This window comes from Oryctolagus cuniculus, chromosome 20, assembly GCF_964237555.1.
Source record: "Oryctolagus cuniculus chromosome 20, mOryCun1.1, whole genome shotgun sequence".
Taxonomy (NCBI): domain Eukaryota; kingdom Metazoa; phylum Chordata; class Mammalia; order Lagomorpha; family Leporidae; genus Oryctolagus; species Oryctolagus cuniculus.
Window position 1 is genome coordinate 14,278,579 of NC_091451.1, and position 27,393 is coordinate 14,305,971.

At 47.0% G+C, this 27,393-nt stretch overlaps 1 protein-coding gene and 1 long non-coding RNA gene across 17 annotated transcripts in view; one reads left to right on the forward strand and one right to left on the reverse strand.

Annotated features, from left to right (window-relative positions):
• RAD51B (RAD51 paralog B) overlaps nucleotides 1-27,393 on the forward strand; it is a 682,004-nt gene that overhangs the window by 566,812 nt on the left and 87,799 nt on the right. For 9 of the 15 annotated variants that reach the window (XM_051826348.2, XM_070065142.1, XM_002719555.5 and 6 more), the window contains exon 9: nucleotides 10,922-11,025. The exons of the other annotated variants lie outside the window; for them this stretch is intronic. In XM_051826348.2, coding sequence (XP_051682308.1) covers nucleotides 10,922-11,025 — 104 coding nt within the window. The remainder of the gene's footprint in view (nucleotides 1-10,921; nucleotides 11,026-27,393) is intronic. 15 annotated transcript variants of the gene reach the window in all.
• On the reverse strand, nucleotides 764-27,388 carry LOC127484649 (uncharacterized). 2 transcript variants are annotated; one of them, XR_007911781.2, is made up of 4 exons: nucleotides 27,265-27,388; nucleotides 13,888-14,003; nucleotides 13,087-13,131; nucleotides 764-905 (listed from the first exon to the last, which is right to left on the reverse strand). It is a non-coding gene; the product is annotated as an uncharacterized lncRNA (long non-coding RNA). The 2 variants fall into 2 exon arrangements; XR_011384875.1 differs by lacking the exon at nucleotides 764-905 and adding an exon at nucleotides 12,073-12,207.

Below are 27,393 nucleotides of genomic sequence, written 5' to 3' on the forward strand. Positions count from 1 at the left end.
AATGTTTCCTTGCAGCCGGCGCCACGGCTCAATAGGCTAATCCTCCGCCTTGCGGTGCCAGCACACCGGGTTCTAGTCCTGGTCGGGGCACCGGATTCTGTCCCGGTTGCCCCTCTTCCAGGCCAGCTCTCTGCTGTGGCCAGGGAGTGCAGTGGAGGATGGCCCAAGTGCTTGGGCCCTGCACCCCATGGGAGACCAGGAGAAGCACCTGGTTCCTGGCTTCGGATCAGTGCAGTGTGCCGGCCGCAGCGGCCATTGGAGGGTGAACCAACGGCAAAGGAAGACCTTTCTCTCTGTCTCTCTCTCACTGTCCACTCTGCCTGTTAAACGAAAAAAAGAAAAAAGAAATGTCTCCTTGCATTGATGTTTTTTTTTTTCAAGCTATTGAGGCTTTCAGAGAAATACTTCTTTTTCAAGAGCACACATCCTGATAAACAGCAGCATTGCTCTCAATCCACTGTCCTTGCTGCTTGCCGAGAGCCAGTGATCGGTGCGGGCCTGAGGTGAGCACACCCCTCCGCAGGCCAAAGTCCACAGCAGCCAAGGCCCTTGGTGGGGGGCAGCTTCCAGTCCTGGTTGTGCCCTGGGACCCGACTTCCCGAAGGCAAACCGCATGACCCACAGTTTGACCCCTTGCTTTCCGGTCCACTGGGCTGTCACCTGGCTTTCCCATTGTCCAGACTTGGACAGGCAGAGCCACCCAGATCTTACTCCACTATAGCTGACGTCTCCCCAGGAGGAGCGCCCAGTCAAGGAGATCCCATTTTTCATCCTTCCTGGCTCTCTGCGTGCAGTTGGCTGGATGCACACATTGGAGGGTGATTTTTCTTTTCCCAGCAGTCAGGGCTGTAGCAATCTGAGACCAGAAGCAGCAGCTGTACGCCTCCTGCCTCAGCCAGTGTCCCCTGAAACAGATACCAAATGGTCAACAGATGAGATGGATGACCGTGTCTAAAACACAAGACTCGCTCCAGCTCTGGCGTCCTCCTCCTGCCTCAGAGGCTACCATGGGAGAGGAGTAAAGCTCACGCCGAGACAGCTGATTGGTATGGTTGGAGGAATTCACAGAGAGCAGACAGAGCACACTGTGGAAAAAAAAAAAAAAAAAAAACACATCATGTATGCATCTTCCTGGCTTAACTTGAATGAAGCCTAAATGCAAAAAGAAAATGCTTTGGATTTCTTTCAACGGTTGACGTTTTGTTTCCTTTGTTTTATTTTTGCTAGCATTTGCATCGGGGTGGTATGGGTTTTCTCTAAGTTTATTTTTTAATTAAAAAGTGCTTTTCAAAGGGTAGGAGACTTAACTGCAAATCACTATTCAGAGTTCCCCCCCTTCCCCCCCCCCCCGCCTTAAATAGAAGTTAGCAGGAGGGAAGTTGATTTATTGGAGAAAAGATTCAGGGACATGGCGCCCTGGAGAATGTGGGGAGCTGAGCTGGTGGAAGATTGCTCGCCCCTCCCCCCTCCCTCTCCTCCCTCCCTCCCTCCCTTTTTCCTTCCCTCCTTCCTTCCTTCCTTCCTTCCTCTTTTCCTTTACAGAGAGAGTCAGAGACAGTGAGACAGAGCTCTTCCCTCTACTGGTGCATGCTCCAAAGGCCCACAACCGCTGGGCCTGGACCAGGCTGAAGCCAAGAGTCAGGAACCCCATCCAGGTCTTCCACATGGGTTGCAGAGACCCAGCGACTTGAATCATCATGTACTGCCTCCAAGGGTGCACCTTAACAAGAAATGGGATCAGAAGTGGAGCTGGGACTCAAACCCGTGCACTCCAGCGTGGGATGTGGATGTCCCGAGCAGCATCTTAACCACTATGCCAGATGTCCAGCGGCATTGCTGCCTTCTATTCAGGTGCTCCAGCTCTCTTCTCCTCAAGCCAGCTGTTGTTCTTAGCTGTAGATCTTGACTGTCACTGGGGACACGTCAGAGAAGCCCTATGCAGTCACAGGAAGGTTTGCTTAGCCACCAGGATGCTTTCCACACTGAGTGTTTTCTTGAAGAGTGGGCATCCTCACTCCGTGAATCTGCGCAGTTTCTACATGGTATCCCTGCAGGGCAACCATACGCTGTGGATTGTCCACACTGGTCCCAAGCAATCTCTGTTAACCCAGAATACTTATGGAAACGTCCCCATGTCATAGTCAAAACTGTCCTGGTTGCATGATAACTTGCATAATCACTCTAAGACTCTGGGAAACTTAAAGTATTTTCTTCCCATACCAAAGTTAGTGGAGCTGTTGGATGATTTGTGCTGGTGCATACCAGTCTTTATCCTAGTGATTAGCTCACCCCAACTTGTGCTCCACCTCCTTCTGTGGGAGATTAATCCAGTTCCCAACTCTTGTATTCCGAGCTCACTGGTGCCCCCCACCTTTTCTTGTCTTCACTTCGTGTTTCTTACCTTCCTCTGTAATGAGTTTTGCTGAGCCTTGGATTGGCCTGGGTGTGTTGTACAAGTAAAGACTGAACTGTTTTCAGCCCCTTTCACCTCTTGCCAAGAAACACTGGAAATGAGGTTTTCTTCTCTACCAAAGGGAAGCAGCGAATACCTTCCCTGGTGGGCAGATGGTGTTGGGTGAGGCAGTTACTACGTGGTTTTATGCCTCAGATCCTTTATTTGTAAATCTCAAAGCAGACTAATAGCTTTAAAATATTTTGAGAATCTCAAAGCTCAGGAGATTATAAATAACAAAAGATGTATTTTTTTTTCTCATCTAAAATGGTAGCACAGATACTGCGGTTACTTATTTAATAGATAGCGTGTGGTCCCGGGGCCATTGCAGCTGATGGGTTTTTTCCAGTGCTCTATTTATAGAGCTAGGTCAGAAATATAACTTCCGTTGGAACTTGACCTACAGACCACTGTCAATTTTAGAGACCCAAGGAAGTAGAGTTTGCACTAACTACAGCTGGCTCCCCGTCCCAGTGAGTGAGCTGTGAGCCTCCAAGGAAATTAATTTGCTGGAGGGTGGATGTCTGAGCCCATCCCAAACTCTCATTTGATCCCTTTGCCCTGTGGCCTCCTGGAGCGTGTGGATCATCTCAATCCTTAATAGTAGCCTCGCCTAGCCAGTCTCCCTCCTTCTTTTGTAACCTACTCATCTGCTGCACCTTTGATGGCTGAAATTCTGTCTTTCGGCGTTGAATAGGACAAGAGCTGGTGGTCCACCCACAGAGGTAGCATAGACCACTCTGGGAACTCTGGGGAAGAACAGACCTGAGTCCTTTTCCTACTTCTATCAGAGGCAACTAAGATTCTCAGTCACTTTCCCAGTTCAAATGGTTGACCCAATAATAAACAAATGCTCAGCTCAGCAACCTCCATGACCTGGTTTTAAACAGGAGGAACTGGAGCTGGGATGTGTGGTTCAGCAGATTAAATTGCTGCTTATGGCGCAGGCTTCTCATAGCAAAGTGCTAGTTAGAGTCCTCAATGCCCAGTTTGTGATCCAGCTTCCTGCTAATGCACCTGGGACAACAAAGGAGAATGGCCCAAGTGCTTGGGCCTTGGCCACCTACTGGGATGGAGTTCCTGGCACCTGGCTTCAGCTTGGTCCAGCCCTGTGGCTCTGGTGGCCATCTGGGGAGTGAACCAATAAATACTATATTTCTTTCTCTCACTGTCTTTCCCCCCTCTCTCTCTCTTGCTCTGTCTTTCAGAAAAATGAATAAGAAATCTTAAAAAACAAACCAGGAGAATCTGAATTTAGTGGATGATAATCCCCTCTGATCTTTACTCTCATGCTCAGACTCCCATCTTTAAACTTTGTTATTAGGAAGTCGTGTTTGCTGGGACGTGGCCACTGGCCAACAACTGTTTATCCATTCCTAAGATTTTCACAGGCAGGATGGGCTAAGAGACTCCCTAGTCTGGAAAGAAACCTGCTCCCAGGAAAAGGCCCACCTGTCTGCACTCTTACACGGGCGCTGGGTGGGGCAGCACACGAAGTAGAGAATTCCCAAGCTCCTTGGGGAAGGCGAGGTCCTGCATGAAGAACCCTCTGTCGTTCAAGTACCATAGACTCAGAGCTTTTAGTACAGGAGCTCTGGAGGTTGTGTTGAACAACTCTCTCTTGCCATGGCTAAGAAAACTGATTCTCAGAGAGGTGACGTACGCTGTGACTCCTGGGGCCCACACAGATGTTCTTCATTACCCCGTGCTCCTCTGCCCACCTGGTCTCCGTAGACACCCACGCTAAGTCAGGAGCAGACCTCTCGGGTGTCGGACCAGTGCTGTGGTGCAGTGGGTTAAGACGATGCCTGGTTTGCCAGCACCCCATATCAGAGTGCTAGTTTGACTCTAGGGTGCTCCACTTCTAATCCAGCTCCCTGCTCACACACCCGGGAGGCAGCAAACGATGATTCAAGTACTTGAGGGAAACCTGAATAGAGTTCCTGGCTCCTGGCTCCTGGTTTTGACCTGGCCCAGTCCTGGCTTTTGCTGCCATGTGGAGAAGGAACCAGCAGATGGATTTCTCTGCCTTTGACACTCTACCTTTCCTATTCCAGGAGTCATGGCTTTGTTTTCTTCTTCTTCTTCCCTTTTTTTGGAAAGAAAGTGGTAGTGGGTGGTTATTGGCTCCTACAACTAAGCATAGGCCATCATGCATTGCACAGAACAGGAGGATAAGAGATAAGAAAAAAAAAATGTCCACCCAGTGGTAACCTACCCTCTTAATCTCTGGACTTACGCCAGTTCTGGAAACATTTGTAAGTATTTTTATTCTGTTTTTAAAATTTCCTCTCTCTGGCCCCAGTAAGTTGCTTTTCATCTGAAGGGACAAATATTCACAATATTCAGTCTTCTGTGGCCATGAACTCTTCCTTCCCTTCTGTTCCTAATCCGGGAGTCACTGATTTGTTTTCTTCATTTTTTTTTTAAACATGGAAAAGTCTATTCTTTTAAAGTTGACCCTTTTGCTACAGGGCAAACACTTTTCTGCAATGCACTAGAGATTCAGTCTGACCGCCCAGAAATGCTTAGCACAGGACTCATAAATTGAGATGTTTTCAGAGAAGGAGCTTTCCCATCAAGGGCTCTCCACCAGGCCCTGCTACATACTGACACAGGATGGTACCAGAGGCCTTTTACCTTGCTGGAAATCAAGGCTACATAGCAACCCGCCTCTCCTCCTACGGCGTGATTACATGAGGACTCCGCCCTGTGTGTACAGAGCGGGGAGGCAGCTCCTTACCTTGTCAGAGATTCGTCTTCATAACGAACTCCCACCGCAAAGGAGTGGGGAATGGGATCCAAAAGCTATCAGTCAGGGAAAAGTCCAGAATCCAAGGCCTGTTGTTTTAACCACTTCATTCCTAAACTTAGCCGTCTTGCCTAATTCTTGATAAAATGCAAAAATGGAGAAGGTGGTGATTAGACTTCTTTTCCCTGTAGAATTCCCTCTTGAGTGTTTGATCGGTCCTGCACCTGTCATTTATACAGCTGGAACACCTTCATCTCGGGGTCCCGAGAACCTTCAGTTGCCTGGAGGCAAGAATGGCTCTTCACATTTTACAGATGGGTGAGCAGACACAGAGAGAGCGTGCTTTGCCTCACCTAAAAGACTCTGAGAGAGCGGGGAATCCATGTTCCCACAGCCTTTGTTAGAGGGCCTCGACTTCAGTGTAAATAAATTAGGTTGGCCCCATGTCACTCAGCGAGACATTCCTGTAGGCTCAATTCAGTGACGAGGAGAAAAAAAATCCCCAATAATGAAAATATTTTCAAAGCCCAGTTCATTTATTTGATTTTTAAAATTTGTATTAGAATCAACCACATTCCACATGATGAAGTCATACTGTCTTGGCAGGTATAAATATCTCAGTCATCCAACAGGAGGGAGGAGAACGTGCCCCAGTTTTTAAAACTTGCACCGAATATGAGCATACGACAGATTCACTTATCTGTTTCCTGGCCAATTAGGTCATTGGGCAGGAAATCACCTTTTCAGAAAAATCACTGAGCAGATTCCTGCTCCCCTAAATTTCCCATAAACTGCATTGTTGATCGTCTATGCCAGTGTTCTCGTAGGAATGCTTGAACATCAAAAGACCACTACGTTTTCTGGTTGAAAATCTGGTTACCAATTTATACTAAGTGATAGCGCCCCCACCTTCTTCTCTCGGGTGATCCCACTGCCATGATCACCTTACAGTTGTTTTCCCATACCTGAGGCCCTCTGAAGTGAAATGCCTTTACAGTCCCAACCCGGCTTTTTTAGCCCTCCAACCAGAGAGGGTGAGTTCCAGGCCACCTGATTTGTGTGAACACAGCTGCCGGGCCAGTTGAGCAAGGCTAAATAGCTTGCCAAGCCAGGGCATGTGCTGTCTTTCTGGAAACCCCTTGGCCAGGCTTATCACACTGTACATCAGAACAGAGGAAGCCAAGTGTGGGGCTTGAGTGACACGCAGAGTTCAGATGAGTGATAAGACGTTCACAACATTCCTCCATCAGTGTCAGCCCAGAGGTGGGTCCTTGGGCTCCTTGGGCCCTGTCTAGGCATCCCCCGAGGGCTGGCAGAGGTACAGGCCATTTGCTGTGGGAGAAATGATGAGCCCAGAGACGGCTAATTGGAGTAGCGGTTAAGACTCACTTGGCCTGGTTTTATCATTAACCTACCATGTGACCTTGAGAGAGTGACTTCATCTCCCCTATCCTCAGTGTGTCAATAGGGATGATAATGATATGTATCTCGTAGAGTTGTTTTTAGGGTCAAGAAAGATGGCACTAAGATATGAAGCCCAAACAGGACGTAAGCCTTCCCTCCATCAAGGGCTTGCATAGTGCCTAGCATATACTACTTGAAAAAAAAATCCTGTTAACTTAGTTGACTTTGAAGGCTTGCTATGCATGCTCCTAAGGTGGTTTAATGTTTGTAGGCACTTCTGAAAGTGCGTCTCTATAAGTCTCACTGACAATTTCTACTGGATGCTTCTCCGTGCCCATTAGCCCTCATGATCCTCCGTTAGGACCGGAGCTTACCTGACCAGAAGATGGTCAAATACCGGCATACTTTTTTAGACTGTTCTCATTTGTTTAATTACATGGAGTTATTTAGGCACTACTGGCCCAAATGTGGCTCCAACATCTGTGCCTTCCTTAAGACCTGGAAATCTCCCATAGTTTTATGATTTATATTATGAGTGGTAAAAAGAAAACACACACACACACACACACACAAATAGCATACTATAGGATATAAAGTGGCAGTGATCTAAGAGGGTGAGATAAAGGATTATGGAAGTTTAGAGGAGGAAAACTCTGTGATGAGTAGAGAGGTTGGCATTTAGGGTGTGGCCTTGAAGACAGCAGAGTTTGTCAGTGTGAAAATAGATATTTCAGATGAGGAGGAGACTTAGAGGAAAGATGATTAAGTGGAAGCAAAGGCTAATTTGAAGAGGAATAAAGAGAAGCTGTGTGGACAAGCACTCTGTGCACAGGGTGGCAGACCCTTCGATGCCTGGCTTAGAATTTAGAACTCCTTCAAAGCACTTGGGAGCCACCGCGAGTGTGCTAGTTGTCAGTGCTTGAGTGTGTGCCTGGAGAGGGTTAATCAGGCGGTAAGAATAGAGGATGGGCTTTAGCAGGGAGGAACTGACAGAGCATGGACCCCAAGCCAAAGCCAAAGCTGGCATCCCCAGGTGCAAAGCTAGGGTTGGGGTGGGAGGACTGGAGCGTGGAGAGTGGATATCGGTGAGGGCTTGCAGTTCAGTCAATGGAACCTTGCAGTGTATTGGAAGTGAAGAACGTGGGATACGGAGAAATGGGGGTGGCGGGGAGATGAAACAGTTTTCAGACCAGATTTACTTGGAGGGTCAAAGAAAAGGAGCACTTTATCTGGGAAGTGAGGAGCTTGATGTGAAGATAGGGAACTCGTGGTGCTGGAGTTCATTCTGATGCAGCCCTTGTGGCTGAGAATGGAGGACAAGTGGTGAGAAACGTCAGGAGCGGAGTCAAATGCTTAGAAATCATCCTTGTCAGCAGTGAGGCCGCGCCAGACAGAGCCGGCACTGCGAGCTTGGGAATGAGGCTCGTTTGGCTCTCAAGCATGTTTTTGTGTGTTTTTAAACAATTAAACTAATATTTTAAAGTCAGGAGATTGCACTTAAAATATTGATTTCTGGCTTCTCTTTGAAAACATCAGAAAATGTGGCTGACTACAAACACATCCCACATCACAACAGCTGGAGCTGGGCAGGCGCTGCTCCCTTAGGAGCTTGGATGAATTCTGGAATTCACCACAGTCCCTGCTACCCCCATCATCTCCTAGCAAAGTCAGTTACTAAGCCCATAGAGATTAGAAATGCATTCGTTGTTCTGTGTGGGCGGAAAATGGGGTGCTGGGGCCAGGTGGATAAGGGATAGGGGATTTTTTTTTGGGGGGGTTGATGAAATGTTCTAAAGTTTATTGTGGTAGTGGTTGAAGAAATTCTGTGAGTAAAGTAAAAGCCATTGAATCGTGTGCTTTAAATGAGTACATTTATGACACGTGAATTATCTCAATAAAGCAGTTTTTAAGAATGCAAGTGTGATTTGCCATTGCCCTTGCAGTACTGGCTTTCTGATAGCAGGAGATATTTCTGTAGGTGCAAGCCTATCAGAAAGGGAGAAAATGAAAGTAGACTGAGAAGATTGTATCTTATAAGAAACATGCAAGAGGCCAGCGTTGTGGTGTAGTGGCACTAGTTCATGTCTTAGCTGCTCCACTTCCCATCCAGCTCCTTGCTAATGGCCTGGGAACACAGCAGAACATGGTCCAAGTGTTGGGCTCCCTGCACCCACAAGGGAGACCTGGATGAAGCTCCTGGCTCCTGGCCTCAGCCTGGCTCAGTCCTGGCTGTGGCAGCCATCTGGAGAGTGGACCAGCAGATGGAAGACCTATCTCTTGCTCTGTCTCTCTCTCTGTAGCTCTGACTTTCAAATAAATAAATAAACCATTTTTTTTAAAATGGAAGCAAGCACATCTCTTTGTGAGAGGAAAGGACTTTTACCTATTCATGTCAAATACCTGGCTTCTTTACTAATGTGCATTACCTCCCTAGCCACTGCCAGCATTTGTTATTAAACAAAAAACTTTGGTCCTCCCTGAGGTCCGTCCCCACGTAGGAAGAGAGGGAGAACAAAGGTGGAGGAGGGAGAGGAATAATTAACGTGAAAGAGGAGAAGCAGAAGAGTCCAGGAGATGGTTGCCAAGGAAGGGGGAAGCTTTATCAACTGCTGACAAGAGGTCAAGGAGTTTGAGGACAGAGAGGTCAGGAGGTCAGAGTGAACCATTCAGTGAGAGGGCTTAGAGAGAGGAAGCCAGGGAGAGATGCAGAGACAGGTGACAAGGGGCCCAGAATGCATTGTTCAGGAGTTAATATTTTATCCTCAGGCACGGAGGACTGTTGAAGGGTTTAAAGGAGAGGAATGATGTGATCAGATTAGCCATCCAGATGATTTGTTTTTGCATTATTTTGGACAGGTTTTGAATTGTGTGCATGATGAACCAAGGTCATTCCAAATTTCATTCTTCCTGCACTCAATTCTTCCTCCATGTGAAATTCCTAGCCCTGTTGAAGCCCCAGTTTTTGATGAACCTCTAACTCATCCCTGTACCTGCTTGAACTAGGAGAAATACGTATGGTTGGTGCTGTGCAACCCACGAATTCTCCATCTTATGACTGTTGTATTTGGGAAGGATAACTATTGTGGAGCTTTCCTGTTCATTATAGACTGTTCAGCGACGTCATCGGTCTCTACTTACTAGATGCCAGCAGTACTCCTAGTTAGGCAAGGCCAAGAAAATTGCCTCCTGCAAAGAATTCCCAAACCACGGTGGTGCATGGTAGCATCTGAGCCCAGAAGCTTAAGCCGTATGCCTGAAAGATGCCTGGCCTGGGAAACAAACAGGACCAAATGCTACTCCACTCTGAGGGGTGCAAATCAGGTGATCCGGTGAGGAGACAACAGACGAGAAACTCCAGGCTTCTTTTGGTTTTAGCTAAATCCGTGGACTTCAGCCTCTCTGCACTGATTCTTCTCACTGAAAAGAGACGGCATCTGCACCCTCCAAGGCAGCAAAAACATCCAGCTGTGTCCCTCAAAGGCTAGGATTCCTGCTCTGACCAAGGCCAAAGTGGGCACATCTGGAAACCTCAAGATGTGCTTGATCGGGCAGTGGGAGCTGCCTCTAAAGTGGCTGCCCCGGGGGTGGGGGTGGGGGTGGGGGCTTGCCTCCCTAAGGTGAGTGCAGAGGAGTGGAGGTGTCAAGGGGATCCGTGAAGCCTCGCAGATGGAAAATGGTAGCTGAAGTGCAGCTTGGAGTTGAGTAGGAGCTCAGATAAAGCATCCTTCAGATCCTCCTCCTTATCGGAGAGTCTGAGAAGGTAAAGGAATGTTTCTCTTGGCATAAGGATGTCTAAACCAGATTAGATAGGACCTGTTGAGATCTTCCAGAGTTCTCTGTTGGGTAAGTGTGCATATGAGAGTTGGGAGGGCAAGAGTGTTTTCTGTGTACATGTCCCCATTTCTACATTGGTAAGAAAACCTGAGTGAAGACTCTTATCAAGCTAATAGTCTAACAACTCCATCAGAGTTGCTCTTACTCCGTGGAGTAGCACTGTGCCTGTCTGCCGTGGATGTCGAGCGCCTTGATTTGTTACTAGCCGAGCCATGGCCCCAGACTGCCTTAGAGTGCTGCTGCTTGTTTGTAACTGCGTCATTGCTCAGGCCAATTGTGGCCACTTGCACAGAGGCAAAAGGAAACCCATGCTGGTTTTTATTTTGAGTCTCATATTCCTGAACTCCCCTCCTTCTTCCCCAATTCATCCACTTTTGTGGGAATGAACTGAGCTGCGAGTGATAACCGGACTTTGTTCAGTGAAACTCCATCCCGGGAAAGGACAGCCGTGACTGTGGCGTGGTCTGGTCTCATTTCAGGCTCTTCTGGATCCAGCTGTGTGACAGCTGCACTAGGAAACACCTGGAGTCACAACGTGAACACCCGGCTAATTCTGCGGTACCTTGATTCAAAGAGAAGGCAGGTGAGTGCTTTGAGAGTGCGCCAAGCAGTCTGGTCATCTTCTGGGAGTGTTGGCCACACTGTGCTGGGCCAGCCCACACGGGGGCAGGGCATAGAGAAACCAGCATCCCTGCTTGCTACAACGGCAGTTATGATAGAGTAAAAGGCAAGGCATATGCTGGGAAAAAAAACAGATGCCACAGTTAGCATTCTCCATGGTATTTATAAGTGGCCAGTGACCACACCTCTAGGGAGCTCACATTCTCCATCTCTAAATGATCGTTTTGCTTAGCTGATTTTTTTTTTGAGGACTGCATAATTTTGTGTCAATTAAATAGTGATCATGCTTTTTCCTGACCTATGTGTGCTTTGAACGCCTTAGGTCAGACAGAGGCTGCTAAGTGAATAGACTGTGGCCTAGTATCTGGGATTTCACATTACTGCGTGGCCAGTAGTTTCAAGGACTTGGTGATGCTATTGGGATTTCTGAAAGCAAGAGCACCTCTCAAAGTGCCCTGTCTGTGGTTTCTATCCTGGTCTCAAACAAGAATCCCACCTGGCTTCCAGAAAGGCCTGCTTCCTAACACTTGTCTACCCTTCTTTCCCCATTCCTAAGGAAAAGCCACTGCAGTCTGAGCTCTCTGGTAAAATGTGTCGTCATCAGAAGGATAATTGTTCCTAATGTGGAAGCTCAACTTTATCCTGCTTTGTGGCCAGATCTCATCAAAATCTCTCCTGCAAGCAGGAGGAGGAAGAAGGCAGGGTGACCATCCGGATCGTTGTTGTTGTTGTTGTTTGGAAGTGGCAGAACAAATCCAGGTTATTCATGAAAGGTGTGAAACGCCACATGGTGGTCCTTTCTGCAGGAGACAGCAGGAAGGGGTTACTGCTGTTACCTGCGTTAGGTGAGCTGGCTCCTCTTCAAGGAGGCAGGAATCAGCACAGACATGAGCCTTCGCCTGCTGCAGACACAACTTTCCCAAGGCCCTTGGTTACGGACCAGAGGATTCTTCCGGGCTTGTCTGGGACTGTGTAAATAGCATTCCAGCCCGGTGATGGAGCCAGCTGTGTTGAGATGGAGCTGCTTTGCTTGCGTTCAGGCAGACGTTCCTGAGTTGTCAGGCCCTCACACACTCCTCACCTCCATGGTGCCTCTGCCTTGACGACGTGACGACGTGCTCTGTCACTGTGCCTTCTCAGTTTGCTGGAACACAACCAGAAATACTCCTGGAGAACCTCATGACCTTTGGTTGGTACTCTGGTTAGGAAATCATGTTAAATGAATGGGCGTTCTTTAAGGACTACCAAGAACTCCTATCTAAACCACCTTAGAGGAAGTAGAATTCCTTGTGAATCAGTATTGATTTGTGTAGTTTCATGGATCATTGACCTACTCCTTGAAAACTCGCAGTTTATCTCTGTTTCAGATTTTAGATAGCATTTTTACTGAAATACACAGATCCTGTGATTTTTCCATCATATACAGTATTCAAGGCTCCCAAATCCTACTTGTACTAACTCCAGTTAGAATTTATAGGTAAATAAAGAAGTTTGAGCCACATTTTTCCTTTTTGTTTTTTAAAGTAAATTACCCAGTTGTTTGTATTTTTGTTAGTGTCTACAAAAAGTAGTCAGAAGAGCAAACGCTATTATTCCACATCCCTTTGGTGGTGACTGGGGACTTGGGGGGCTCTTGGCTCTTGGCTGATAAGGTCACATGCAGACCCCCTGGTCACAAGAAGCACCAGGAGCAGGGTGTGGATGGATCAGTGACAGTCTATCAGCTCGTATCCTATTAGACGGGTCAGTGGTGTTGTCTTAATCTACAAAGGACAACTCGTTACTATCATTACTAATCACTCAGAGGCAGACCTAAATGCCTGTGAGTCAAGTTTCCAAACAATAATTAGAACTCAACATAAAATATGGTCAGTGTTAAAATGGCAAACCCAGGCAAAAGAGGACCTATTTAATTACCCATAGAAATGACATGCCTTTGGGGACCAGTTGGTGAGTTTGTGGCCTAATAAGTAGGATAAAGTTTGATACAGAAGACATGTCTCTATGTGATGACCAGCCTTACCTCCACAGAGGGTGCTCCTGGCAGTCTACTGAGTCTTCTGTGGTCCTATTTCATAAGGAAGTATAGAAGCCATATGAGAATAACCCTTTTGGAGGAATATTTGCACAAAACAGTTCTATAAAGCTAGCCCTTTTTTAATTGCACTAAATAACACTTTTTTTTTTTTTATGAACCGAATGATGCTTTTTTATTACACTACTTAGTAGGAGAACATACCTGGATCCTTCTAGCATGGTTAGGCTTATGGAATACCAGCCACTGGGAGAAGATACCTAGGTTTTTTTTTTTTTTTTTTTTAAGTGTTCTTGTGGGGGTGGGGTGGGGAGGGGTTTCCCAGCGCAAGCAGAAGCCGCTCTCCTGAGGGATCAAGGCTATGGAATGAGGATTATGTTGGATCCTGTTTCCATGACATTGAGCTCTCCGCCAGGGCTCTTGCATGTGAGGCTTAGTCTGAGATCACAGGGCTGGGCGGGGTCAGGTCCAGCTGAGATCTCTGAGCTGATTAACCCAAGAGCTGAATTGTACTGTCGGAGGGAAGGCGTCCTCCCCGCCTGATTATTTTCTTTACACCCTGGAAAGTTTGTAAAATTATATAACTGAGAAAGAAATCTCCTTATCAGGGCACAAGCCAAGTTCATTCTCTTGTTTACCCTGCTGTAGTGTTTGCAGAAACCCTCTTAGGAAGCTGGGAAACATTTTCTTTTGGATTAATTTAGCTTTTTTTCCATTTGACTTTTATTTATTCTTTTCCTACTCTGCCTCAGCCCTGCCCCACCCTTTTTGCAACATTTTTATTCTTACCAAAGGCATGTCCTTAGCGTAGGATGAACATGGCCTCTACTAGGGTTTTGTTGTTGCCGCTGCTGTTTTTAAATCATCAAAAATGTGTTTGGATCTACCATGTGCTTGGCATGAGGCTGAAAAAAATCAGAAGACATAGTTTTTGCCCTCAAGGTCCTCTGGTCTAGGATGGAAGCCTGTGTGTTTGTGTGTGTGTGTGTGTGTGTGTTTTAAAAGTCCACAAAAAATTTAAAAATAAGTTTATTTTAGTAAAAAATAAATTGTGAAATCCATGCTTAGTTTTTTCATAATATGCATTTTCCATGAACTTTTAAAAAATATTTATTTATTTGAAAATTTTATTTGAAAGAGAGAGAATCTATCTTCCATCCACTGGTTCACTCCATCAATAGCTGCATTAGCCAGGTCTGGACCAGACCAAAGCCAGGAACCAGGAACTGCATCCAGGTCTCCCACGTGGATGGCAGGGGCACAGGTACTTGGGCCATCATCCACTGCTTTCCCAGGCACAGTAGCAGATCAGATGTAGGGCAGCCAGGACTGGAACCAGCACTCTAGCTTGGGATCCTAGCATTGCAAGTGGTAGCTTAACCCACTGCACCACAACAATGAACTTTTTGAAGACCCTTTGTATATATGCATATGCTTGTACTCACAAAAACACTATGAATAATCAACATGCGATGTTGTCACAACACAATGTTTGGTTTACTATTTAATAATTGGTTAAAACAACTGCTTTGGATCCAAAGGAAAGTGAAGTCATCAGAGATGCCGCAAGTCCTTTCAGGGTGGGTGGAACCTGAGTGTCACCTTAACCCAGGGGCTCTCAAGCCGGCTGCACTGCAAATCCATCACAGGAACGCTGAGGAAGTACCCAGGCCAGGGCCTCACCCCAACCAGTGCAAAGTCGTTGCAGCAGTGAGTTGGGCCGTGGTAGAGGGAAGGCATCTGTGTTTATTTGCAAAGCTCCCCCGAGTGATTCTACTGTGTAGCCCAGGTCAAGAAGCTCTGCCATAAATAATAGATGGGGTTAGGTTCATCAGAAAGGGGAGATACTGCGGTGGGCGACAGCAGCCGGGGAAGACAGTCTCCCATGAGCATGGCACAGGCTGGGTTTGCCTTCTGACAAGGACCGGGTCTGTGCGCTCATTCACTTGACAAACCTGCGCCTAATCACCTCTTCTCTGCTAGTTATTGAGTAAGATGCTAGAGATTCAGGGGTGGGCCTTATGGCAAAGCAGATTAACCTACTGCCTGGGATGCCTGCATCCCGTTTCAGAGTGCCTGGGATCCACTTGGGATCAAGACTGGCCTCAGCTACTGACCCAGCTTCCTGCTAATGCACTTGGTAGGCTGCAGATGATGGCTTAAATACTTTTGCTACCCATGTGGGGTACCAGGGTGGAGCTCCTGGCTCCTGGCCTCAAACTGGCCCAATCCCAGCTGTTCTGGGTATTTGGGGAGTTAACCAATGGGTAGAATACTCTCTCTCTCTCTCTGCCTTTCAAATAAAAAAGAATTTAAAAATATGCTAGAGATTCAAAAGATGAGTTAGAGATAGTTGATACTGTCTAGTTGTTCACAGTCTACTTGGGGAAACAGATAAATCTGGAACCATTATGTCTTGTAAGAGCATCGTGAACTAGTAAGCAGGGAGGCGATGGAGCCCCCCCCCCCGGCCCCCAACCTGCTAAGGAAGGTTCTGGAGCGATTAATGAGCAGCTGCAAGCAGAGTGGACTGGCCGGGCCCTTCATCTGGAGAGCTCCTACTGTAACGAGGGACCTTGAAACAATGGACTGGAAACACAGGAGTGAGGGTGGTTATATTTGAGAGAATGATGGAAAAACACGATGAAACATTCATTCTCTTTCTCATCAAATTCTCATGAAGTCTGATCCTACAAGCCACATATGGGATTATATAAATTTTCAAGTGCCCTAGAAGGAGTCATGAAGTAAATTAATCCTGACTAAGCCTCACACCCCCTTGATGAAATAAATATTATGACTCTCTGATTTCAACAAATTGGAAAGAGGTGACTTTTTTCATATAAGAGGTTTATTTAAGTGAACTTTATAATAATATTTTCATCTTCTATTTAGAGGGCACCGTGAAGTTACAGGACACTCCGGGGATGAGCATTACGTCCTCAGTAAATTGTTGACAAGACTGGTCATATTACCCAAGCCCCCGATCCTCCCGGGAGCCCACGGGCTTCGCTTCAGTCCTAAGTTGTTTTGCATCCTGGAAGCTCTCAGTGTTTCCTTTCTGGGGATCTTCTCTCAATGTCTCTTCTGTGTTTTCAAAGACTTGAAGCCTAGCGCTGTGAAGACAGCACGTTCCCCAGCCTTAATCAGTCCCTCTGCTCAACACCACAGGTGCGCTTGCCTGTTGTTTCCATGCTTCTCCTTCTGAGCTCTGACTTAGAAGCCTCTGGAGGTCTGTGAGTCAATTTATCAGTGCACCTTCAGAGGCACGGGCAGTGCCTGCCACTTATACTTTCAATATGTTTTTTTTTTTTTTAAGAGATAGACAAAAAGAAACACACTTCTGTGTCTATATGGGAACCCAGTCTTGAGAAAGGACATACTGCATATTGAAATCACCCTTCCCCACTGGAATTGAGCTTTGCAGTTGAACAGTTCCTTTAAAGTATTGGTAATTACTCATTGAAAAGACCAACAATCAAACCTTGACAATTATAAGCAGATACCACTATAGATGTGCTGTAAGAATACTTTCTTCTCAACCAGCCTGCTGGGGGCTTATGAGAGAGTGGAAGCCAGATTTCCCCCAGAATCCTAATTTGGATTCCTTTGTATAAGCAAGCAGAACACTACACAGACCCAGGGCGAGTGGGATAGGCTTCTGCAAGGGCTCTCGGGAAACAGGCGGCATGAGGACTTTGGGGGGAGGGTAAGAAGTCTTTGTTGCTTAACTTAACTTCTCCCAGCTACAGCTGGAAGGCTTAGCGCGGGGGGGGGGGGGGGGGGGGGACTAAAGGACCCGAGAAAAGATGGATACGCAGAAGGGTAGATCTGGGGTAGAGCATTTGTCTCGTTATCCGTATTCACCCAAAGAAATACATCCAAGATGGGGTTTTGCCTGATGTGAGCCATATTGCATGTCTTCCTACTCCCAGATTCCTCCAAAATGAGTTCCAGGCATAGATACCCTAACTCAGAAGCGAAGCGCGTCCCTCTCCTTCGCCCTCAGGGGAAGGAGTCCAGGCCATGGTGTATCCTTGTGTTTTCTACCCCAGTTCATCTGCGTGTGTGTGTGTGTGTGTGTGTGTGAGAGAGAGAGAGAGAGAGAGGATCTCGTCAGAGGAGAGGTTTGGTTGTACAGCAGGGGTGGGAGAATATTCTTTCTCAGCACGAATATCTACCAAAAAAAAAAAAAAAATAGCCACGGGAACATAGACTGCTGGCCAAGTGCATTCCCCGAGTGTAGACGTTCCCTCCCTCTTCAGAGCTGCTCAAGTGTGAATTCTGAGCCCTGGGCCACGCTCTGCCATAGCAGCACTCCAACAGGTATTGGAGAAAAGGAGCACTCACAAGGGCAACTTTAAAGGGATTCCTTTTTCAGATCACCAGGTAGTGATTTGGAATTGAAGGACATCCCACCGGGAGTTTGTGGTGACAGGAAATGAGTGTGGCCAGTTGCTGCTCACAGAGCATAAAGACAGGCTCCACCTGAGAAAGAATAACCCATCCCCGAGTGGACACGTGATGTTTGCACCTCCACATTGGCTAACAATGTTGATATCTTTCCTATTCCCTGCAAACAACTCCCTGGACCTTCCTTTAAAAAAAGGCAGTGTATGCAAGAAATCAGCATTTCTGAATGGGCTCAAAGTACAACTTCCTTTTACAGAGATTCCATTGGGAATTACCGGTTAAGGATACGTGGGAGTAATTGCTGTCTGGCTTCCTCTGGGGGCTCCCCGGCTTCCTCTGGGGGCTCCCCATCTTCTGATGCTGTGGCCATGGTAGCCCAGATATCTTCACTAAGGGGAAAAGCCATCTCTCTCTGTAGAGATTTGGAGTGCTATGAGGCCAATGAAAGTTCAGCTATAAATAAAAAACAAGGGTGGAAGAACTGCCATAGAGGTTTCAACATTTTTTATCGAGTAGTCATGAAATTAATTGTTACCACTATTTATAAAAAGAAAAGGCACTTTAACATCAGAGAGTCAAAAGGACGTATCTGTTCATAATAATGAATTCCTTGAATACATTAATTTCTATGGCAAACTTAGCACCTGTCCTTATTTTTCTCCTTGACCATCACAGGCAAAATGATCCATCCTCTCACAGAACGCTGATTTGGTGTGTTTTTTTTTGTTGTTTTGTTTGTTTGTTTGTTTGTTTTTTGAGAGAGAGACAGAAAAGTCTTCCTTCCGCTGGTTCACTCCCCAAATGGCCGCTACGGCTGGCGCTGCGCCAATCCGAAGCCAGGAGCCAGGTGTTTCTTCCTGGTCTTCCATGTGGGTGCAGGGGCCCAAGCACTTGGGCCATCCTCCCCTGCCCTCCTGGGCCACAACAGAGAGCTGTACTGAAAGAGGAGCAACCAGGACTAGAACCTGGCACCCATATGGGATGCTGGCACTGCAGGCGGAGGACCAACCAAGTGAGCCACGGCACCAGCCCAAGTTAGTGTCTTTAATGAGCCACTTTTTCACTGGTGTTTTCTCACCTCTCTCCTCCAGCTCTGACCAGTTTTATTTTTACGTACTGTTTGTCGATTACCAAATCTTCTTATGCAGTGACCCTCTCCCAGCTCTGACTTGCTAAGTAAACCAGGCCAAATACCTGGGTGAGAGATTTCTAGAGAAATCTGAGCTGTTACAGGAAGTCAAAGAGACCAGGGTTTTGGGACTGCACTGAAGACGCTGTGATCCAGCTAGGAAAGAAAAATGTTTGCCGTTGGGAAACAACATAGGAAACAGCTATGAGGTCTCTTGGACAGGCAATGACCTGAGAGTCAAGGACGTTGAAATTTACTTGGCTCAGTTAAGAATGAAGGCTGGACAGGATGTTGTGTGTTAGCCTTGGTTGGTTAGCCGTGAGTGAGAAGGAAAAGGAGCAATGTCCTTGGCTGACGCGGGTTCAATGTCTGCATTAACGATGACCTGATTTATGAGTGAATCAGCACTTTGACTAGAACAAAAGCATCTAGAATATGACAGGGTCCCCCTGATGCCTTCTGGAGACCTTCTTATCCAGTGAATCTCAACTACAGCGAGCTGAAGAAGCACAAGTGTGAGGCAGATGTTTGGTGGGACGGTTGAGACGCTGCTTGGGATGCTGGTATCCCATATCAAAGTGCCTGGGTTCGAGTTCTGGCTCTGCTTCCAATTCCAGCTTCCTGCCTGTGTACACCCTAGGAGGCAGCAGATGATGGCTCAAGTAGTTGAGTACCTGCCTCCCACATGGAAGGTTGAGTTCCTGGCACATGACTTAAGCCTAGCCTGTCCCTGACTGCTGGAAGCATTTGGGGAGTGAACCAGTGATGGGAGATCTCTTTGTCTGTGTCTCTCCACTTTTTAAAAAAAGAAGAATAGCAGATGTTTGTGAACAATGAAGACCACTGGACTAAGCTCCAGGGTTGGATTCCATGAGGTCAGGGCCAAGTCTGTGGTCAGCAGTTTTCAGCAAGCACTGGGTGATTCTTGCATAGGTGGTCCTCAGTCCCATACCCAATTTCAGCTCCTTCATTTATAGAGGGAAGTAACCAATTGGTGTTAAATAATCTGTCCAGGGCCACACAACAGTAAATAGCAGAAATAGAACTCGAGTCCCTTTCTCCCAATTCCTCATCTGATGATGTTTTCACTTTGGTGAATTTTAGTGGGAGGACTCTGGGCAGAAAAAGTCCCCCAAACCTGATCAAATAATTGAGCTTACAGATGACATATTTCTATCCCCAAAGATTTTCAGTAGCTCATAAAAAGATTCTACTGAACTCTGTAGAAAATCGTTTTTGAAAGGCAACCTCTCAGTCTACGTTGCAGTGAGTTACAGTGTAAAAGTCCACTTTTTAAGTGTGTGGGCCCAAACACAGTGAATGAGTGACTTTGGCCAACTTGAACTTCCTGGTTCAGTGACTCGCCTGAGAGATAGCATCCTGGTCTCCTGCTCACGTTCCTCTGTGCTCAGGAAGGGTCCCTCTTGTACCCTGAGTTCCTGTCACCCATCTTTGCAGACTCAGAGGGTGTGATGGTTCGAAAGCACCAGAGTTTTCTGGTCTTTGTCTGGCTTTGCAGCATGGGAGCAGCTTTGTGATTTTCATCTTCTTAAGTCTCCGGCGGCTGCCTGTACGGGACCCGTTTCCTGCCTTCTCGGGGTCCTGTAGCTGCTTGTGAAGAGTACCCTTGCCCCATTCCTCTGCTCCAGGCAGCGCTAGTGTGAAGTGTCCTTCGTTCTCTATGGTGGAAGGGAATTAGCCTTTGTCTAGGACCTGCAGAGTTACAGGCGTCATGTCCCACCCTGCCGTATGCATTCTTCCCCTTGATGTCCACACACATAGACCTTATCATCTGCATTTTTACAATGAGAGAAACTGGGCTATGAAGCTTATTACTGACTTTCAGTGGTAATAACAAGATTGGAAGACAAGTTTGTATTGCTCTGGAGTCCCAGTTCTTCTCGCTACACCATGTTCTCTGAGATAGAAGGTTTTGTTGTTATTAATTTTCTAAATTTAAGAATAAAAGGAGGCCGGCACCTGTGGCTCATTAGGCTAATCCTCCACCTTGCGGCACCGGCACACCGGGTTCTAGTCCCGGTCGGGGCACCGGATTCTGTCCCGGTTGCTCCTCTTCCAGGCCAGCTCTCTGCTGTGGCCCGGGAGTGCAGTGGAGGATGGCCCAAGTGCTTGGGCCCTGCACCCCATGGGAGACCAGGAGAAGCACCTGGCTCCTGCCTTCGGATCAGCGCAGTGCACCGGCCACAGTGCACCCCGGCGGCCATTGGAGGGTGAACCAAGGGCAAAGGAAGACCTTTCTCTCTGTCTCTCTCTCTCTCATTGTCCACTCTGCCTGTCAATAAATAAATAAATAAATAAATAGAATAAAAGGAGGTGCTGGAAAAAGGAAGCCTTGACTTAGTGGAGATTCTTTCGGCTTACAATGACTGGTCCTTGCTATCTTTCTGTCTGACTTGTCCCCGAGGACGGCTGGCTCTAGAGTGTCATTTAGCTGACCTGCAAAGCCACTGAGTTATGTGTTACAGTGGCATCTCCCACTCTGGGGCAAAGACAGGAAAGGAAGGAGATGATGAGCTGGCTTCTTTCCCTTGCTGATGGCATTATCTGGCTCTGAAATGCTACCAGTGCTGCTTCTCTGTGTGTGTGATTTGAAAAGCACAGCTGGTCACACACACATGGCTGAAACATTGTTGTCTGCTGACTGTTGGTAGGGGAGTGTCCCGGTGGGCCTGTGGCCGCTGTATAAAGACAGAGTTAAAGAGAGAGAGAAAAAAGATAAAGAGAGAATCTTCCATCTGCTGGTTCATTCCCCAAATGGCCACAATGACCGAGGCTGGGCCAGGCTTAAGCCAGGTGCCAGGAGCTTCTTCCAGGTCTCCCATGTAGGTATTAGGGGCCCAAACACTTGGACCATTTTTTTTTTTTGCTGCTTTCCCAAGGCCTTTAGTGGGGAACTGGATTAGAAATGGAGCAGCCAGGATACAAACCAGTGCCCGTGTGGGATGCCAGCCCCAACTGGTTTGCATTTTAAGGCCTATTCTGAGGTCACTGGTTGGAGCAGTAGGTGGAGTACGCTTCAGGCCCTTGCAGAGCTGATGAAGTTAGGGGTAGAGGAATGGGAAGCAGACAAGGGATTTAGTTCCATGATGGAGGTGTTGAGGGAAAATGATCTGATAAGTCTCTGGCATTCGGTTTGAATTTATGCAAGGCTGATTATGTTACCATAACATTTTATGATATGCTACACATTATCCAATGTATGATTGATTGTCAAATGCAATATAAGTCATTAGGCTTTCTTGATCTCTGCTGCCTTAAATAATTTGAGGTTTTCAGTTACCATAGAGTGGACATACTATACTCCTTCCTTCTCTTAACTTCCCCTCCCTCTTACCCTGTCGGCCCTCTCCCTGCCCCCTACCTTTCCTGGATTTCAAAATCAGTCAGTGGCTCATGGCAACCATCTCAGAATTAAAATGCTGGAAGCAAAGATTTTTCCACCAAGGGTCTCTTTCTAGAAGTTTCCCCTCCTTGGCTTGGCACAGTTTACGAGTTCTGGCATCTCAGACAAAGGCCATGTGTGCTCGAGTCTTGGACCCTTGTTTTATTGTTACCAAAGGGACTGTGATTTTGAGAGCACCTTTGGAGAGCCAAGCTGCAGTGGTTGTACCCTGCTGCCTGTTTTCTGAGTCCTTAACTCAGATTTGGCAATGAGAGATTGAGCTAAGACGATGATCCATGTCCCGCTAACAGAATCCCATGAGCATCAAACCTCCAGAGAGAGGTACATCTATGCGAACCTTGGATAATCAGAAAGGAGAGGCCTGGTATGTCTCGGAGGGATTGAGGAGAATCTACCCAAAGTCTCCACTTGCCTGGCTCTCTGGTACTTCACTCTGTCTCTCCAGCCACTCATGTAGGCTTCCTTAATGCCTGTTAACCCTGCTAAATGCTTTATGGACATTATCTGCGCAAGCCTCACAACCCTTATGAGGTAGGTACTACTCAGTCTACTTTATAGATGAGGACGTTGAAGTTTATAGAGCTTTAAACATTTGCCCTGAGGCCGGCGCTGTGGCACAGCACATTAAGTCACTGCCTGCGATGCCAGCATCCCGTACAAGCACTGGTTTGAGTCCCAGCTGCTCCACTTCTGATCCAGCTCCCTGCAAATGCACCTGGAAAATCAGTGGAAGATGGACCGAGTGCCTGGGCTCCTACCAACCATGTGGGGAACCCAGATGGTCGACTCCTGATATCAGACTGGCCATGGCCCTGCTGTTGCAGCCATTTGGGGGGTGAATCAGCAAGTCCCACCCCCTTCTTTTCCCTCTCCCACTCTTTCAGTAACTCTGCCTTTCAAATAAATCTTTAAAATTTTTTTTTGCTCTAATCACATGGCTTCTAAGAAGCAAAGACAGCTGTTCCCTTCTTTTCCTCCCCACACCCAACCACGCATAAACACCCCTCCCTCTACATCCCTGGGTTCTTAACATTTGTCCTGCACCAAACCCCACATTAATATAATATTATTCCTGCATGCTGCTTGGAATTAACTGCAGAGAGATCTCGTCTTCAACCACTGTGGTGTGTCTACCTTCAATGGTTCTCCAAGAGGGAATGTGCCCTTCCAAGGACTGAGTGAGCTGTTATCTGAGAGAGCTGTTTAAGTCCCTGTCTGATATTCAATAGTTACTTAGTATCACTGTGTGGCAACAGAACACTTGAAGAAGACTAAGTGCCAGGCAATGTGGTCCTCTAAATGTGGCCATTGGGCCAGGGAAAGTCTTAGCCCATTCTCTCTCAGATTCTCGTCTTCCCAGCCAGCATCTTTTCCATGTTTTGGATCTGACTCCAATATCCTAACGTTTGTTGTCAGGGAAGAAGCAGAGTGTCTCTGTGGAATTTGTCCCACGGTGGGGTTAGATCTGATCTCCTGTGTTCATGGTCTCCTCCGCTGGGAGCCTGCAGGGCCCGGATAGTATCACGGTATACCCCAGAGATGTCAGAATGGCTTAGGACTGACACCTATCCCTTTACTTTCCCCTTGGAATGTAACTTCGTCCACAAAGTAATCAATTCCATGTTTTATCTTTCAAGACTTCCTGAGTTACTGGATCTTTTCTGAAAGTTTTGTCCTAGCACCCTAATGAAGCTTTGCTCAATGTCTAGCAAAATGGGAAGACAGGCAGTCCTGTGTGCCTTCTGCTGGTGCTTCCTTAAAACAAAGAGATTCAGTGGATCTGTCTGTTTCTGCTCTCTCTCACGTGTAGCTGTTTAAGACAGTGTTGTCTGCATTCACACTGTCTGCACTGCCCTGCACTGGAATGTTGGGCTCTATTTTGTAGCTGATCTCTATTTCCTCCTTAGGGCTCAATTCTAGCACTGGCCTTGCCTTTTTATGCCAACCTTGTCCTTTTCCCACTTAGAAAGCTGCTCCAGGATCCCCCAGATGCCAGGATTCCCGTAACTGGCTCTGCAAGAGAGTCTGTCGGCATTTAGACAAGACTGGTAGAATTCTTAGTTTTGGACACCCCTCTTTTCGCTCCATCCCTCCCTTCCTCCTTTTTTTCCTTCCTTCAGATCTTTGCCGGGTGGATATGTTTGCCAAACACTGGAAATGTGAAGTCAAGTAAAGCCCAAGTTCCTGCCCTAAAGAGCTATACATTAGAGGTGAATACTTAGTAGAAGGAAACAGATGTGTAAATAAATACAAGATGGTACTGAAGGAACTGTGAGAGAGAGAACAGTGTGAGCAACAATACTGAGAAGGTCAGGACTCTCGTAGGGAGAGGATGGTCAGAGAGCGACTCAGAGGAGGGTATGATGCTTAAGGCAGGACGGAGACGTGTATTTACATTTGCCCGGTGGATGGTACAGGAGACCAAGGAAGCTATATGAGCGAAGGTCTCAGGGTGGAAATTATAAATGGTCTCTTTTTAGTATTAAGGGGGAGGGTATGTGTCTGCACTCATAGGTGGGGGAAGGGGAAAGTGTGTTTGGCACATAGTTACAAAGATAAGGCAAGGAGAGGAGGGGTGAACCAGATGTGTTCCAGAAGGGTCTCAGGAGCCCCACCAAGGGACTCCCAGCAAGGCTGTGACATCAGATCTGTCCCCTACAAGGCTCCCTGGAGTTGGCGGGATTTGAAATAGCACAGCAAGAAGTGAGAGCCCGAGCTACATCGGGGGCATTGAAATGGGGAAGAGGAATGTGAGAAGCCATGGCGAGGAGGCAGGATCTACAGCACAGAGAGGAGGGAAGGGCGTGTGGGAGAGAGCTGGGAGAGGGGTGGCCTCTGATCTCACTGAAATGGACTAGTGTGGGAGAAAGGACCAGCCTGGGAAGTAAGCAAGAGCTGGCCTTTCTTGGGACATGGGTAATTATGGCACAGCATGTGGCTGCTCCCATTCCTCCACACGGACCCCCAACAGCTGCAGAATTTGGAGATGCCTTCTGGGGAATGGATCCTAAGAAGTCCAGGGGTGTAACATCAGTAGCTAATTTGGGAGCTAGTAGTTTAGACTTCGAACTTTTCTAAAAGTTACTCATCTACAAATTGGGAGTCAGGACTTCTTACCCTAGTGGACAATGTCCACGAATAGCTTATTTGCCCTCAGATACACTCCCTGGCTTTGTCCTGCTCCACTTGGTACCACAGGGAGCTAACCTCTGCAGTTTCTACTTCCCAGGCTCTCTGTCTACTGATTCTGCTTAGTTCGGGGCCCTGCAGGGAGGATGAGAGAAGCCTCTTGTTTCTATCACACTCTTGCTTCTAATGCTGTCTGTGATAATGATACCAGCTCCTCCCCCATGATCCTTTTGTTGATTCAGCCCCAGTTGAGCAGGTGCAGCCTCCAGGCTCTAGTGACAGCCCCTCTTCCAATTCCTCCAGCCCTAGAGATGGTGACAGCTTCCTCTTGTTGCTAGTCTCGGGGTTACCTCACCCTCCCCTCTTTTCCTTCAATTCTTTCAATGCATTCATAACTAGTTTCCACGATTAAATTCTTTCTCTTGAACTACCTGGGATGAATCTTGTTTTTCTGATGTGGCCTTGACTGATACAGTTTTACATAAACTCTCTGGTTGGTAAGTGGTTAATGGAACACCCCAAATCTGTTCTCTAGTGTCTCTGGTTCCCAAATGACTCTTCTGTCTACCACGGTTCTCCAGCCCCAAGAGCTGGGCTGCCTTGGAGGGCAAATGTTTTCCTGTTCAGTGCTTCCTGAATGGCATGAGAAAAGGCACTCTCTTGGCCTAGTCTCCTTCCTGTAGGATTTTCCAAAACTTTCCAGATGTATCTAAGCTCAGGAAATATTTTAGTGGCTGGAAATAATGTCTCATGGGGATTTGAGGGTTTAAAACCAACAGAAGCTCCTCCAGAAGAGGTGTGTTGAAATACTCCAGGGTCTGTGTGTGCTCCTCCACACCCTGCCCTTCCCTTGTTGAAAGCATGGCAGGCTCCCATCCTTTAACTGGTGTGGGTCATAGAAAAGTTGGCATTCTTCGGATGCCCTGATGACCCAGAGGAAAAGAACAGCTCTAAAAGCCAGAATTTTCTCCAGGAGGGAAATGATTATTAAGTGGTCAGAGTTGTATTTGTATTTTAAATACGATGCCACCTCAGATTCTATAAGACTCATATAACCCTCTTCTTTTGACCTTATTTGGCCAATAATTATGGTTATAAGATTGACCAGATTTTTTTAAATGTTTTTTTTTCAAGATTGATTTATTTATTTGAAAGGCAGTTACAGAGAAAGAGAGAAAAAAATCTTCCCTCTGCTGATTCACTCCCCCAAATGGCTGCAATGGCCAGGACTGGGCCAAGCTGAAGCCCAGAGCCAGGAAATCCATCCTGGTCTCTCATGTGAGTGACAAGGGCCCAAATATTTGGGCCATCTTTCTGCTGCCTTTCCAGGTGCATTGGCAGGGAGCTGGATTGCAAATGGAGCAGCCGGGATGTAAAGTGGTACTCTCATATGGGATGCCAGCATCATAGGCAGCAGCTTAAACTGCTGTGCCACAACGCCAGCCCCATAACAAATCTTTACTAAGGCCATTATTGCTGACAATGAATTGGAACACAGAGATATTTCTGAAGATATGCATCATCCAACCATAGAATGCATTATTGACTTTTTTTCCCAAAATGACCATGATTTTCACTTTGCTATGTTGCCTACCTTACATGGCAATGTTCAGAAGGGAGTCTGTTGGGATGAAGATCTTTGCTGTCTTAAAGCATTTATTATCAGGGTGTGCACACCTTCCATATCAGAGTGCTTGGGTTTGAGTCTCGACTCCACTCCAGATTCCAGCTTCCTGCTAGCGTGTACTGAAAGTAGCTGGATCCCTGCTAATGTGTACTGAAAGTAGCTGGGTCCCTGCCACCTAGATGAGACACTCAGATTGAGTTCCAAGCTCCTGGCTTTAGCCTGTCTCAGCCCTGGGTGTTGAAGGCATTTGGGGAGTGAATCAGTGAATAGGAGCTTGCTTTCTCTCTCTCTCTCTCTCTCTCTCTCTCTCTCTCTCTCTTTTTCTCTTTCTCTCCCTCACTCCCTCCCTCCCTCCCTCCCTTTCTTCCACGATTCAAGTAAAAACATAAATAAATTTTAAAAGCATTTATCAAAGGAAAGTAGACAAGGAAGAACTGTACTTACATGCCTTGTTGGATTCTTCAGCATTGGACCAAGAAGTAGAAAGCAATCCATATTTGTAGTCTGTGGGGGCAAAACCCCTGAAATTGCAAAGAGATTATTGCTCCATCACTACAGGGAACAGCTGAAATT